This window comes from Heterocephalus glaber, unplaced genomic scaffold (assembly GCF_053883595.1).
Source record: "Heterocephalus glaber isolate CG9 unplaced genomic scaffold, H.glaber_assembly_v1.0 deba00001004, whole genome shotgun sequence".
Taxonomy (NCBI): Eukaryota; Metazoa; Chordata; class Mammalia; order Rodentia; family Bathyergidae; genus Heterocephalus; species Heterocephalus glaber.
Genome location: NW_028258179.1, coordinates 3,317,519 through 3,334,041, shown reverse-complemented (window position 1 = coordinate 3,334,041; position 16,523 = coordinate 3,317,519). Strand labels below are relative to the sequence as shown.

Below are 16,523 nucleotides of genomic sequence, written 5' to 3'. Positions count from 1 at the left end.
CCCAGAAGAAGTGCTCCACCCTTTAGCAGTAGGATCCCCTTATCCTACTGTCCTCTCCAGCCCAGCCCTTGGCAACCACTGATCGGCTGTCCGGCTCTATAGATTTGCCTGTTGTGGAATTTCATATAATAGTGTGGATGTTTGCGTGTATGTGTGTGGAATGTGTATGGGCGTAGTCAATAGTAAGAGTTAGGCAGAGATACATTCTGTGAAGAAAAGTAAAGCAGATTAAGGAGATAAAGAGAAATAGGGGTAGGAATGGAGGAATATACTGAAAGATATTTCTGTGACTGGCTGTTTTCATTTAACCTAATTTTTCTCAGGTTCATGCAGGCTGTTGCATGTGTCAGTACTACATTCCTGTTAATGCCTGAATAACCTTCCCCTGCGTGGATATGCTGCCTTTGCTTACCCATTCATCTGCTGATGGACATTTAGACTCTTTCCACTTCTAGATTATCGGGACGAGTGCTTCTCTGAACCTGGCCCTGATGTCCCCTCCCTTCACCCCTCCGCTGGTATCTTGGGCTTCCAGCCTCACTCATCTCCCTCTCTCTGCCAAACCCCACGTCCCTCTGCACTGCTCTCTTAGCTTCTCATCTGCCAGGATTTGAAGTCTTTTTGTTCTTCAGACCAGTCCCCTAGACAGGCAAGAATTTAGGACGTCCTCGCTGCTGCTTCTGTATATCCATCTTCCTTTCCTCTTCTTCTTCCTCCTCCTCTGCTCTTAGTCTCCACCCTTCTCCTCTCTCTTCATTACTGCCACTAATTGGCGTGAGCTTTTCTCACATTGCTTTGCCCTTTGCACTGTGACTCTGCTTCTCCGAGGTCACAGGTGGGGTCCTCACTAGCTTCCTGTCCTCGTCTTGTCCATAGCGGTCACCTCTCGGGGAGTCTCGCTCGCCCGGTGTACAGAGCGCCGTGCTGCGTCTGTTCTCAGGAGGCCTTTTCAACCCTCACCTCCTCCTGCCCTGTCAGCTGCTTTCCTCTGCCTTCAGCAGTTGCTCATTCTGAGCTGTCACCATGCAGATGGCGCCCAGACCCTCCTTCCTGCCTGGCCGCTCACCTCAGCGCCAGCATTTTTATTGGACTTGGCATTGGCGCATCTGCTAGCATCTCCTCGTCCTCCTCTCAACTGAGATCCAGGCTCCTGGCGCCGCCTCTCCCAGCCTGGCTTCTTCCTAGCCCCTTCCCTCTTCGCTTAGGCTGGATTCTGTTCCAGCAAGGCGGACACCATCATCCCATTTATCTCTGGATAGCCACCAAGTTTGCCTGATTTACACTGATTCCCCATCTGGCCTGGCTCTTCCTTATCTATTGCAAAAGCTCTGATTCAAGCTGTTGTCATTTTCTGTCTGAGTGATTGTGACAGGCCTCTGGCCCCTCCCTCGTTCCATGCTTCTTGGTTCACAGCTTCCAGCGACATTCACGAAGTCCAGGCCTGGGCTGCCTGGAGAGCTGAGAAGTCAGAGAACCAAGCCCACTGCTCATACTCATGTTTTCCACGATCTTCGGGAAGTGACCTCAACTCATCGGGTCTCAGCTGTCTGTTTTTAAGTTGGCAGCAGGTGGCAGGATAAATGTGCCATAATCCAGGGGTGCTTCTGAAGATCAAGAAAGATGATTCGTGCAGTGGCCCACGTGGTATGGGTACAGTGCTGTTCCTGCTGTTATCGTCAAGCCAACAGCTTGGAGTCCTTCGCAGGGCCCCACCACTACTTCCTCTGGCCAGAGTTTCTGTGGCTTCCCTCTCTGCTTTGCCAAGTCAGACCATTTGTGACCCTCAGGACCTCTTTTCCTCTGCCGAGACCGCAAGGGAATGGCCCAGTCCCTGCCCACTGTCCCTGGCCCCAGGCTGGCCTCACTTGGGTCTCCCAGTCTTCTCAGATGAACTTGAGGAGGGAGAGGGACGCGTGCCAGTTAGGAGCTCGGAATTTGGCATCAGGTGTCCTGGCTGAATTCCAGACTGAGTCACTCAGCAGCTATGCTTCACTTTTCTGAGCCCAAGTTTTCTTCTCTGTGAAATGGAGCAACAGTAATGACTTTATAAGAGGATGCATGCGTATACAGCACACCACGTACACATGCACACACAACACACAAACACATGTGCACAGATAAGATATATACACACATACACATACGCACACGCCATGTACATGTCCATACCTACCATGAATACATACTGCATGCGTGTGCCCCATAAAGGGCAGCCCTTTGTAGCCTCTGAGCACTAGCCAGACAGAGAAAGAGCGGAGCTTTCATTTACCTCCTTCTGTCTCCAAGGGCCTTGTCCCTTTGCCCTGAACTCCACCACTGGCTTTGACAGCTGCTTTATAGCTCCCTTCTGTTCTGCAGTCCAGAGCACCTGCTCTTGGGGAGAAGGGAAGAGAGACTCGAGCTTTTTTCCAAAACTGAACCAGGGAGGAACCAAGCCACAGGACCTCTTTACCACATCTGCAGTCTGTGCAGAGCCCCGTGGAGATGCTGCTCACTGCTCAGCTCCCATGTACTGGGTCAGGAGTGGTTGTGCGGGCTCCACCCAGCCTGCTCTTCCGGCATCTGGTCAGCTGAGCCCTGTCCCCTGCTTGTGTTCCCTGCACGTGGTAACCTTTTCATGTGGGCCTGCCTGATCTCTTTGTCCGGGGTGTAAGCTCCTTGAAGGTGGGGCCTGTCTCCAACTTTTCTTAAAATCCCCCAAAGTGAATTTTAACTCACAAAATGTTCTTTCTGGAGGAGTGAATGTACACCTCCTTTGTAGTTTTGCTTATTACATAAATTTAGGATTCATCTGATAAATATCTTTAAGCCAATCCCTTAATTGTTGCATGGCATAAGTTCTCAATACATTTTTTCCTTTCTTTTCATTTCAGCTTTTCAGGAGTAGTCACCCGGACGTATGTAATGAAAGAGATTTAAATGGAATCTCTCCCACTTTGTGTTCACCAGATTAAAGGCCATAAGTGTCACGTATAAGTCTGGCCTATATTAATACTGCACTTTCATATTTCATTCCATTTGAGTGGAATGAAAGGGATTATTTAAATAGAGTAGTAAATGATGGTTAGACAGATGCTAATTTGATATGTAATGAGTACTTACAGTGTCCCTGGCTCTGTGCTAGGTACCTGCCCTTAATGAACAGGGACGTGGGTCTGAAAATGATGCAATGACAGGTGCAATAATTGAGCCTAAGGGCTCCCACTCAAAGAGAAGAAAATGTGTCAATAGCACAATCAAAACGTTCCTGTATGTCATGTTTGACTTTCACTCATCAGCTTGTTTCTGTCCTCCATAATCTGAATTATACGTGTAATTCTAAGATGAATAATGTTAATATTTGATATTAAAAGACTGCTTGCTGCTTGCTTTCTGGATCAGCATGTACCTTGCATCAGACTCACTGGAGGACTTCTTCGAACTCCTATTTCTGGGCCCATCCCTGGAGTGCCTGCTTCAGCGGGTGTGGGTACCGCTGCTCAGTATGCAGTTGCAGTAGTTTCTAGGTGATGCTGATACTTCTGGTCTGGAGATCATGTTTGAGAACCACTGTTCTAAAACACCCAAGAGATCACACGGTATTGGCATATTCCTTGACAGTTGCAAAATCCATGAATGCTTCGTTCACTCAAAATACAATTGAGCCACCTAGGATGTGCCAGGCACAGTGCAAGGTATCATGGCCTCGGGTACATTGGATAGAAATGGCGCCTGCTGCTTGGAGCTGCTGTCAATCAGTCTGCAGGTGTCCTGAGAATGGGCTGTCTTTACCCTCGTTTCTCCCACGATGGAAATGAAGGCCAGTTCCATCCTGGGCACCATCCTGGAACTCAGACTCCCGAGCCACTGTCCTTTCCACTGTTCCTCTTGCCTGTTTACTTTCAGATATGGTTGCTTTTATTAACCTTGAGACTGATTCTTTCATTCTGCTGAATGTCAGTTTTCCTCGTGCTTTTATTTAATTATGCATTCCCATTTTAATTATGTCATATTGATTGCCTTTTATAGACAGACCTCTTATATCCTTCCTTCTTTGCCTTTGGTCTTTAAGTCATGTTTACATTTGTCCAGATGTGTTTGTTTTTCTCCTGCCAACAGATATGACTTGGTTTTTTTTCCTGTTAAATAATTTCTGCCTTCTGCCTTTGGAATTGGGTGTGAGTGGGACAGAATATCTTTGATGGTGCCCAGATTCCCACTATGTGTCCCCTGCATCAGTGTGCTGATGTGAGGCCTTCCATCTCGCAGCTCCCCAGAGGGAGTGAACCCAGAATGGTGGCTCTCTTGGCACTACCAGGCGTGTAGTCCACACCTGGCAGCTTCACTCCACAGCACAGGCCAGACTATAAAAAGACCAAAAGCATTAAAAATAGCTCTACAGTTCTCACCTTGGAAGCTTTCAGGACAGCTCTCCAAAGAAACAACTAGCTTCCCCCTCACAGCCAAAGCAACACGGACAAATATTTTTTATTGTAGTAGAAGAATCATGAAATAAACATCATACACAAAAATGACTGGGTAGGGAAGGAGAATAGTTTTGAAAAACTACAGCTGATCCAGCTGTAGCTGGAAGAGCAGGACTGGAATTTAGAAGGCAACCAGCATCATTTCCCACCCATTCCACTGTGGCTGGGTGGGGAGCGCTTTGAGCTGGGATAATGCCCTTTGCAGGGTTTCCAAATTGGGGGTGCAGGCCCCTGTGGCACATAGGTGATTTTTTGGGGATTTTTTTGGTACTGGGGATTGAACTCGGACCTTGTGCTTGCAAAGCAGGTGATGGAACCAGTGAGCTAAATCCCGGGCCCCCACAGGTGATTTTTGATAGCACATCTTGAAGTAACTTTTAAATTTTATTTGTAGCCCTCCCTAAGTTTGGAGCTAACTTCCTTCCTTGCTCTGCTGGATTTTTCCATTGCTTTTTAAATTTAACTTTCTTAAGACATTTTCACATCTCCTTGGCTGATTTTAGAGATAACTTTAATGTACCTCTATTGGATCCTCTACTCCTTTATGCAGTTCATTTCTGATCTCTCCTATTTTTATTTCTAGATCCTTCAGATGAAATTCCACTGCAGTCTACTAGTCCTCCCTTTCTCTAAAAGTTTTTAAACATTTTCTTTAGTAATTTCTGTGTTACATAAAAATTTTAAGTTCATGTCACACTTCAAAGGTGGAGGGAAGGACTATAACTGCTTTTGCTGAATCCTGCACCCTTCCCACACCTTTGGTAATGAAGCCACGGTGTAAAAAGGATGCTAAAGACCATGAGAAGCGGTTAGGTGTGTTTAGGAATAGAATGAGATCATAGGATAGTGGTCCATGGAGAGAGTGGGTAAAGATGTGGGACACATCATGCTAGATCATGTTGTAATTTTTTAGCCACTGAGTGAAGTGATTGGATTTTTTTCCCAGACCCTTTGGGAACCCACTAAAGGGTTTTATGTAAAGGAGTAATTGGGTATAAATTGTATCTTAAAAATATCTCCCTGGCTATGCCCATGTGGAGAGTGGATTGTAAGAAAGCCAGCGTGGAGAGAAGGCCTGGGAGAGATGGCTGGAGCTCCCATGAGAGGCAGTGATGTCTTGGGCAGGGGACTATGGAAAGTGTGACATGGGTGTCACAGTAGCTTGGAAGGCGGCCCATTCGTGCTGATGGTCTCGCTGTAAGGAGGAGCCATCCCACCGGCTGGAGGGAAAGGACCTTAGACATTCACTGAACCTGCTTCCATAGGAAGGGACAGGGTTTGAGAATTCAGAACCAGAATAAAAGAAGTCCATCAGTATTGTAGAATTTTAGGAAAGTATGAATGACATTCCCACCTTTTCCGCATAGTTCTGAGCCTTTGCAGGCTTTTTCTCCATGCCTTGTCGACCTTGGGAACTAATGGTGTGGATCCTGAAGGCTGAAATGCCCACTCGGGTATGTGTGTCAGGGCAAATTCTCACCTCACACACACACGGCCCTCGCGTATCTTCCCTGCTGTGGCATTGGCTCTGTCACGGTCTTGCTTGTGCATCTACAGGACCCCCTGTGTCTCTGTGACCACTTTGGTCGGGTAAAGAAACATTATTCGTGACTGGTGTGGTCACTTTATTCCTCAGAGAAGAGACCGCCTTTGAGTAGAATGGGAGAAAAAACCCAGCTGTCTTTCATAGTCATTTCCACTTGAATTTCTACACATCACTCATTTAGGTTTAATCTGGTTGTGACTACAACTACACAAAGTGCAGAAAGGGCGACTTGGGCGAGCTTCAGATACTTGTATCACGTATGTACGATTTCTCTGATGACCTCTGCTAAGTGGTGCTATGCTGGCTTCCGAGAGCAATGACTCGCCAGCCCCTAACTCCTGCCACAAGATGCTCATGGTTCCGTTCCCTCTTCCCTTCTTCTTCCAGAGATGGCCCCAGTCGGCTAGTGGAGGGATGCAGGGATCAGCGGAGCTCTTTGAACTTCCAACTAGTAACCCACGCGAGGCTGCCGGCAATGCCTGGCTCCTCTTGATGGGCCTGGTGTGGACAGATGTCAGGTCCTGAGCAGTCCTCTGCAGACCCACAGCCGGTTACTCCAGTGCTGCTGTGGTCCCGCCACACCCTGCCCCTGCCTCCTCCTCATTATCTCTTCTTCTGCTCCATTCTTGTGTCATAGACACATCAATGTACTCATGCAATCTAGGTCTTGCTAGTTACGCATGATCTTTTTAAATCATTCCTTGTTTCTCAGACTTTCAAAATCCTTGATGACTTTAAATGCTCAGGAAAAAAGCTCACAAAATAGTGTTTATTCCCAGACTGCAGTTCCTTGTTGGAGGAACACTATTGGCATTGTGAGTGGGAAAACTGTAATATTAGATTATCTCAAGTTGTACAAGACTTCAGCACCTTCATTCAGCACCCCAAACGTTGCAACCCCAAACACGCAACACATTAAAAATGTGAGGTAGCCTCTCAGACTGAAATCTTACAAAACGTGTATATAGGGCTGCAGCATTGGACAGTGCTTAATATTCACCCCCACTTAAAAATTTAATTTATTAGACCTATAAAAGTAAATTACGTGTACAGGAATATTTGTATATTATCAATGTAGTTCTTAAAAGGAAATTATTAATATTAATAAATATAGCTTAAGTGTTTGAGTTTGTAAATGTGACTAAACATTAATTAAAGAGGTCATTAAAAGTGATCTTTAAAAAATCTCCTTATGTTAGATGTGAATACTGAAATATTTACAGGTGAAAAGAAATTTACTTTAAGATTCCCTCGTGGGGAAAATATGAGACTAGATGAAATTAAACATAAAAAATGTTAATAATTGTTGAAGCTAGGTGATGGATATGTGGGTTTACTTGTTAGTCTCTTTAGGTTTGCTTCAAATTCCCAATTAGCCAGGCCTGGTGGCAGAGAACTATAGTCCCGCAACTCTGGAAAGCAGAGGGAGGAGGATTGCAATTTCTAGCTCAGTGTAGGCAATTTACTGATTTAGCATGATCTTGTCTCAAAAATTAAATGTAGAAAAAAGGTCTGGGGGTGTAGCTCAGTACGAAGGCCCTGGATTCAATCCCCAGTATTGCAATAAACAAACAAACATTCATTGAAAAATCCCAAATAAAAAGTCCAAAGAAAGCAGTTGTTTAAATTTCCTTGAAAGAACTTTGAAGTTCACAGAATCCTTCATTGTTCCCCCGTTCTTTCTGTCTGGCAGAAAGGGCTAAACCTTTTGGACTCATACGTAGGTGACTCCTGGCTTTGTGTGATTCCAAGGCCACGACTCCAAGGTCTTTCCAGAGACAAGCTTCATGACAGCATCTACACTCCTGTAGCCACGCTGCCTATAAGAGGTCACCACTTGTAACAAGTTGTCTTTTTCATCAATGTGCTTTTCTAGTCGTATTGTACAACCTTTGAAGGCAGAGACATTAAAAAGCAACTCTTGGCACAGCCTGCCCAAGCAAACTACACGTGGGCTCTAAGTTATGCGTGATATTTATAATTTTACTTTTTATCTCTCTGTGTGTCTATATGCATGTTTCCTTCCTTTTATTTTCTATTTCCTTCAGCTTAAATCCATTGTGGTTGATGGTGGTGATAATGTATTGCATTAGCCATAAATGCTGTGTTTAATGGCTTGGGTCCAGCAAATCACTTGAACTTCTCAATCCTCAGTTTTCTCTTCTGTAAAATGGGGGTGGGTTATAATAGTACGACTGCATAGGGCTGCAGGGAGGATGAACTCATATAGAAATAACTGCTGTATGGTAAACATTAGCCATTATTTTTAGCCAAATGTTATTTGTCGCACACCCCTTAAAAAACAACTCACTCCCCTACACTTTGAATTTAGAGCTTTCATTTGAAAATATATGCTTAGTATATTATTATCTTATTGAAATATTCTGTTCTGGAATTTTGAAATAGCCTCTTGTCCTGGTATTAGAACTTTTAGGGTGCAAGCTTATTTAAAACATCTGTTCATACCCTTGAACGAGCTAGAATCTCTAGACTGTTTTGAAGCACGTGTGGAAAAGCAGGTTTACAAACGAATGGGTCCGCATCCACAGTCTGTAATTTATCCTAGTTTGGGAGGTAATTGAAACTCAGGAAAATCACTTTGTTTAATATCATTGATTTATTTTTGCAAATCTCAGATGCAAGAGCTAATGACAGTCTTTCCAAACTAGTAATTCAGAAATACAAGTTTCTGTGTAGTTAAAAGCATCCTGGAGATATGGAAAATGTTGCAGTGTAATTAAAATTGTGTAGAAATATCTGTGCATAAACATTTATGGTGGGAAATGGATTGTCTGTAGAGTATTAATGGCTCTGTCACTCGAATAACATAACAAATGTCACCGCCCTTTTCTCTCTTTTTATATTTTGTTATTATTCCAAATTTTCTTTCATAATCATTGCCCATTTTAAGACCAGAAGCCTATTAGGATGTTGTTCTTTAAACTTGTCTCTCTAGAGAGGCTTTTTTTCAAAATTAATTTAAAAAACTAAAAATCATTTAAAGCTCTTTAACTTCCCAGGTGTTTCAGTAGATTTACATCCTTGCCTTCTTATCATATGTGTGGTGATTATGTTACTATTCAACCAAATCACCATGAGGGCTGGCTTCATGGAGATCTTAGAGTTGGATCTATGACTCAAATAAGTATTAAGAATAATATATTAATGTGCTTAGCATTATACATGCCTCAATTTCTTTATCTTTAAAGTGAGAGGTCAGGATGCAGAATTAACACAGATAGGCTCTTCTAGCTCAAAACTATTATAAATTAAAAACTCTAATATCTGACATCTTCCTAAAGCTTTTCTGTAGGTATTGTGGTGGACTAGAGAAAGTGGGCGTCACCTCACTTAGTCACGCAGAATATGAATTTTTATGTCAGAAAGGAGCTGTCCGTGGGGACAGACTGGGTCTGTCATCTCAGTTTCTGAAGGTTCTGACACCTCCCTTTGCAATAAAGACTCAGACAAAGTAAAATGATTTCTTAACTGCTTCCGGAATGCTGTGATTGTTCCTGGTTATTAAACTAAATGAGATTAAGGAGTAGCTGCAAGACGGCCTCCAGGCTGTTGCTTCCTTGGGTGGGTACTGTGGAGTCCACCAATTTGTGGGTTGGCTCATGGTGGTTTTTAGAATAACATCTCTTATAACATGCACGTCTTGTTCTATGCAGGCTACACTGGAGAGCTTTGCCAGTCCAAGGTTGACTACTGTGTCCTAGACCCATGCCGAAATGGAGCGACTTGCATTTCCAGTCTCAGTGGATTCACCTGCCAGTGTCCAGAAGGTAAAATATTAATCACTGCTCCAGAAATGTTTGTCACTTTTCACTTTAAATCATACATGAATTTGATCAACTTTGTTCTTTAAATTTATGAAAAACTTGATACAAGAGAACTTCCGATTTTGTCTCATTTAAACAAAATATAGATGATACCCTTTTAAAGCTCTATGCTGGCATAGCTTGAAGATTATGGTAGAATATTAGATGTGAGCTAAGAATTTTGCTGATTTTGATTTATACACTGAAAATTAACTTCTATAATAAAACAGAATTCTTTATAATGGTGAAATTTCACTTAAAATTACCATTTTTGTTAGGTTTTTCAGCTTTTGGTATCAGTTCACATAAAAAACCTATAGTTCATCTACTTTGATTTTTATGTTAACTTTATGGTGTCTTAGAAAATTCAATCACCCAGAAAGCCACATCTTTAGGGCTACTTTTATTTTATAAAATAGTTTCACTGTTAGAATAGTTTCTCCTGGGGGAGGAGGTAAATAATTACAGGTAGACGCTGGTGTTGAAGGAGTGATTTTGTACTTGGAGGAAGTTTTGTTCCCATTTTTGCTTGGAGGGATGCTATGAAAGGGTTTACTTTAAACCTTTAATGTTATAAGAATAACATCGTATTAGAGGCCCCCCCCCCAAAACCATCATGTAAGCTCCTGATCCATAGAAGTGACATTGACAGCTACATAAAATAGAGTCACATCTGCACAGAGATTAAATTTAGCGCCCCACTGCTTAAGGAAGCATCTCTGCACTCACAGTTACCTTCTGCTGCCCCTGGCAGAGAGCCTGGAGGAGGCCAGGGTGGCAGTGGGCATGGAAAGGGGCCACTGTGGTTGCCCCGGTAACCCAGGTGCTGGGACCCCAGGAGGTGCACCTGTGAAGGACATCACCTGATATTCTTTAGCATTTTGGAGAAATGAACACCAGCACCAGGGCCAGGTTCTCCTCTCCAGGGTCCTGTGCAGGACTGGGGTACGGGGTGCTGGCTGTGGTCCCCTGAGCTGTCGCCCTCTAGCTGTGCATGCTGGTAATGAACCTGGTTATCAAGGCAGCAGGGTCACACAGGCTCGGCTAGCCTGTTCTTCACCCGCTCTTATCTTTCTTTGCAAGGCAGGCAAGCAGATGTAGGCAGAGGGACTGAGACAGAGCGAGCAGCATCACTGTCACTTGCTGCTGAGCACTTTGCAGGTTTCAGAGCTTTGTCACCCCTGAATGAGAGTCAGTTGCCACCTACCTCTGGTGGTAGACCTTGCTGTTTAGTCAAGGGCAGGCTTCAGGGTCCTTCTGGGGTCAAATGGGATTTTTGTACAAGATCTTGGACAACTCTAAAGTGATTTATTGTGATTGGTTTGATTTTTGCTGGATAGTTACAATGAGACCCCAGAGGTCAAAGAGGAGGAGACTGCAGAAAATCACACTGGTAATAGGGATGGCCTTTGAACTAGAACCTAGGAATCTTCCTTTCACTTAAGACTTTATTTTCTTAGTTGGCCAAGATTTCCTGAGCATTTCCTTTACCCCAGGTGCTGCTCAGGGTATTGGGTATAACACTTAGTGAAGCTGAGCTGGCTCTCCTGAGGTGCATGCACCAGGAAGGATATAATGACAGGCAACAGACACCTTGAAAATGTGCAAAAGGGATCTTCCTAGCCTTGGGGTCAGGAGAGATTCCCACACGGCAGGACTCCAGTAGAGGAGAGGGGAGGGAGAAGGTGACGGCTGGCCAGAAGGAAGGGCTTGACCTCTGCCCTGGAGGGGAGGGTACAGAGGGTTGGGCTAAGGCCGGGTTCCACCACTGGCCGAGTAACTGCCCCTGTTGCTGCCTGTGAGAAATGCACACGACAGCAGCAAAAGCAGGGCTTTAACCCTGTCTCCCAAGGCCCGTGTCCTCTGCTGAGCAGGCACACGCAGAGTGGTGACACTGAGCGATTTGTGCTGTCACGCAGGGCCCTTCCTCCAGTTCCTCACTGGCCGAGCACTACGGGGGACCCAACTTCTAGAGGCTGCCGGAGTCTTCTTTTTCTCTCTGTAAGACAGTTACTTGGTCCTCCTTCCAATTTGAGTTTGGATTTCTTCAGAATGCTGTCTGTTCTCTACTCTGGGACTTTTGAAAAGCAGATGTCCCTGTTTAGAAATTTCATGCAACTTTGTGAATACTGTTTCTGTTTAGCCTCATCTGTCTTATCATGAAAATGGACCATTCTCTGCCATTCTCCTTTTCCTAGATACCTACATTTTTCAGCAAAGGCTTTCTTACTAGTTTATTTCTCCCCCAAGGTCTCATTTGCTTAGGAACCTTCTAGAAGCATAAACTTGGTCAGAAAGTTAGACAATTTTAACTGCCGGTAATTTTCCACTCAGAGTTAACTATTTTGTCTTGATTTTATTTTTCTGGTACCGGGAATCAAACTCAGTACCTTTCGCTTGCCAGGCAGGCGTGGCGCCACTGAGCTAAATCCCTAGCCCACTATTTTGTCTTGCGAGTGGACCACTTTAAATTCTTTTCTTACAATGCCTCACTGTTCAATCTGTAAAATGAAAGTGATGACAGTGCCGCCTGTTTCAAAGGGTCTGTTACAGTTCAGAGACATGATGCAGATAAAGTGCTGAGCACACTGTGTGGCTAAGTGCTCAAGAAATATTAGCTATTTTACCATTATTGTTTTCATCACGATTATTATCATGAAGCCGTTGTGAAACAAGCAGGGAAATTACAATTTTTCATTCTGGAACAGTGTTGAGCGTAAGTTGGAGAAAGACAAGAATGGAAACGAGGAGGAAAGTTTGGAGATGATTGTAGAAGTCCAAGTGGTAGAAGTGTAGAAAATGGAAGTGTAGAAAAGGGGAGACACTGGCAGGTCTGACAGAACTCTGAGGTAAGATAGAGGGGCTTGGGGAAGGATGGCATTATGGCGGGTGAAGGAGAGAGAGTAGGGTGAACTCTCCAACAGCCTTTCTAAGAAGTCTTTCATTCAGATAGCGCTCTCCATCAAAGACTGAACAGAGATTTAGTTGTTGCCTAAAAGCGCTCACTAAAATGTTTCAAGGCTCCTCAGCTCGAGCATATAACCAGTGAGGAGCATTTTAAAAGCAGCCCCTATTCTTAGGGTGGTTGGTGAAGGTACTGATTTTATAGAATACCTCGACCCTGGAGAAGAGCCTGTGCTCTAGAATCTTACATCAGCCACACCCTGAAAGCAAATTTTACAGCCTGAAGAGCAAATTTGACAAACATCTCAAGTCTGCAGAATGTTCTGAAGTTGGGATAGGGCCTTTGAGGCTCCCGTTCCCTTTCCATTGCTCCTTTGAACCCCTGTGTGGATTCTGCCTTCTCCATTTCCCTGTTAGTTAGCTCTTGAGGGAAGGGAATGTATTTTATGGATCTTTTTGTTCCCACTTACTGCTAACACCCCATCCACACATCATGTTTTATGTTGGCAGAAGGTTAATTAATATTTGGCAGATTATTTAATTATAAAAGTCAACAATTTGATGCCACTCTTTCTCTAGGATACTTCTTTTTGTGACAAAGACTGTGGAATCCCTTTACAACCATCTCTGCCGGGCGAGAAAGCTGTTAAAACCATGCTTCCCATGTCCTGGCTCTTTCCTATTCTTTTTACCTCGATGCTTTTTCCTTCAAGGGTCTTTTCACATCTGATGTGGGCCAGAACCTTAGAGATAGGTTCCTTCCTGAGTGTTGTCACCTGGACACTTGCATTCTCTTAAGTCCTGTTTCCAAAATACAAAGTCAGACACCAGAGGGACAGGTATCTGCACTTCTCCCACTCTAAGGTTACATCCTTCATCAAGAACTTCTGGCTTTTCTTTGAATTTCTAATCTAGTTTCACTAGGTCCATATTTGAGAAGTACAGTTTCAGATTCTGGTTACAGCAGGGGTGATAAGAAGTGGAAGTAGAAATACCACGAATATTTTTTATATCTGCCTTACGGAATGATTACAACAAATATAAGTAATTAGAATCTGATATTATTGCTTATGACTATGTTTCAAATCCTGACATTATCTTTATGTCTGAAGATTTCTAATTATACCTGTTCTAATTATAATTATCCCTGCATATTGGCATTTAAATGTGTATATTTAAATATATGACTATGTAGCTGGGCATGGTGGCACACATCTGTAATCCAGATGATGGCAGGAGAACCATGGGTTTGAGACCAGCCTGGGCAATTTAGTGAGACACCCCCATCTCAAAAAATATATGTTTAGGTGTATGTGTAAATCTGAATTCTATATCAAGGCACCATCATTAGTTCAGCATCTCGATTTTTATACCAGTCTTTCCTGGGAAATTTGAAGAGCACAACAGAAATTAATGAAGAATAGAAAGAAATCAACAATGATTAAAGCATCGAGCAGTGAAGGACACTCACTGGTCCTGCAGGTGGGAACATCCACCTTGTACAGAGCACTCTTGGCAGAATGGCGTCACCTGCCCGCTACCTACCTGTTACAGCTGACATATGGCAGTGAGAGACCAAAGTGAGAACATAGGTCTCACGTACTATTTTGAGAAAACATTTTATCTAATGCATTTAAAAGTTTTAACATTCAAAAATGTTGAAGTGTTTAAAACCATTAGACATTTTCTAGCTTGGATTATCCACACAAAGAATTTGTATTGATTGCTCTTGCTCTGTAATGATGAAGGCGAGTTGCAGTTGAGCGGGAGGCTCGTGTCTTTCAACCCCATGACCATTAAAACACAAGCCTGGAATGGAGTTGGCTGTCTGGTCCTGAAGCTCTTACAGCACAGAAACTCCCGCAGCGTAGCTCGGTGTGGTGAACTGGTGTGCTTCTCTGGCCTGGAGCTCAGGAGACCTGAATCAGGGCCCAGGGATGAAGTAATAGAACTGAGTGGTTTTAAATGTGAATTTCAGGGTCCTGCTGCTTAGGTTAAAGGTTGTTGAAAGGTGTGAGGAGGAAGAAGCCCTTACCTCTGTGCCTGACAAATAGTACTGAATAAACATTCGCTATTATAATGATTCCTTGGTCATATCATCTTGAGTGAGTCTTAAAATTTCCATCCCTTCCAGCCTTTGTCTCCTTGTGAAATAGAGTTGACTACTGTCTTTAGGGGACTTTATTCCTAAAAGCCTTTGATTCAGAATAAGGTCCCTTCCTAAGTCAATAAATCCATCTTGTTTCAAGGAATGTGTATACAGAAAAGCTCCATAACCTCAAAGCACTGCTAGAGAAAACCAGGGGTCTAAATCTTTATGTTGGCCCAAAGGTCCTGTAGGTTAAATCCCATTACAACAAGTTCCAAGGGTTTATTCAAACTGTTTTGTTTTCCTGCATTTTATAGCCTTGAGTAATCTAGCTGTATAAATCCTCCTGTCCAACTTAAATTTCAGTGGTGATGCTTTTCATCTTAAAGGGATTTACAAGTGATAATAAGACATGTCGTAAAAGTTATCTTTGAGGCAATGTATATTGTTCAGAATCTAGGTGTGTTACCTAATATGGGCATCGGCATTGTGCAGTTCTGGGATTTGGTTGGTTTTTGCTGTATCCCGCTATGCATGAGCTTGGTGGAAGCACTCTCTGAGGAGCATGTAAAGTGGCCTGGATTTACATGAGAAAAATCTGGCAGGTCCTCATAAAATTAACAAGCCCAAGTAAGATGCTGCTCTTTTAAAAATTGGCGTTATCTGCAAGTCACCCCTCCAATGAGGGATCCCAGCAGCTGAGACCATCAGCATTCCACATGGTCTGCAGTTGACCTTTTGGGAACGAAGGAGGATATTGAGACTTATTAAGTGTGAATAAATCTGGTTTCCATGTTGGGTGTATGCTGATTAATTTTTGTTTTATAGCTGAGCTCATTTTCTTTCTGCCTTTCTTTTTCTTTTGGGCCATAGCACGGTTTCTCTGAGATTGTTTAAATAGAAATTCACCAAGGAATCTTATTTGCTTGTTTTTTTCCATCAGCAGTGGGAACAACAGCTGCGCATTTCCTGAATGGCCAGCGTCCTGTCTCTCCACTTTAGCTCTGCTTCCCCTGAGGAACCCATTCTGGCAGGTGGCTTTCGGGAGTTACCATTTGACGAATGAATGAATGAAAATAATGATATCTTGACTTTTTTTAAAAGTAGGATATCCCTAACAGACAAACACAAATTTCAGTATGTTAAAGTGTGAGTCCAGATCTACATGTGACAATTCTTTAGGATTCTTACAAATTTTTGGCTTTAAAAATCCAGGTTTTTGTCTTGTATCTGACTCTGAATCTTTTCCCTTGGGGCTCCTATGATAGCAACAGCCTCCTTGGTGACCGTAACAGTGATGATGGTGTCTGCTGTGTGTTGAGTGCCTACATGTGCTAAGAACTGTGTTGGGTCCTTTGAAGTTGTTATGCCCATAAGTTAGCAGTTCACAGCTAAAGCTCAAGAGTTTGCTGCTTGAGCATAGATGTGTTTGACCATGGACTACCTGGTGATCTTGAGCAAGTTACTTAAACTTAAATTCCCCATGCCTCATTTTGCCCATCTACCCAGTGAAGGTGGTATTAGCAGCCACTTCATGGGGCTGTCCTGAGCATTAAAGAGCTACGATGAGCTTACAGCGCCTAGAATAGTGTCTGACAGAGAACAGGTGACTGACTGAAGTCACGGTTTAAACCCTGCAGCACCTCTGCAAGGTGGATGTTATTATACCATTTTAAAGATGAATCCTGAAGCTC

The 16,523-nt window shown here is 43.5% G+C and overlaps 1 protein-coding gene across 3 annotated transcripts in view; it reads left to right on the top strand.

The window, feature by feature from the left end:
- The window catches only part of Dner (delta/notch like EGF repeat containing), a 314,710-nt gene that overhangs the window by 209,004 nt on the left and 89,183 nt on the right, over window positions 1-16,523 (top strand). For all 3 annotated transcript variants that reach the window (XM_087209350.1, XM_087209349.1, XM_004868010.3), the window contains exon 7: window positions 9,687-9,800. In XM_087209350.1, coding sequence (XP_087065476.1) covers window positions 9,687-9,800 — 114 coding nt within the window. The remainder of the gene's footprint in view (window positions 1-9,686; window positions 9,801-16,523) is intronic.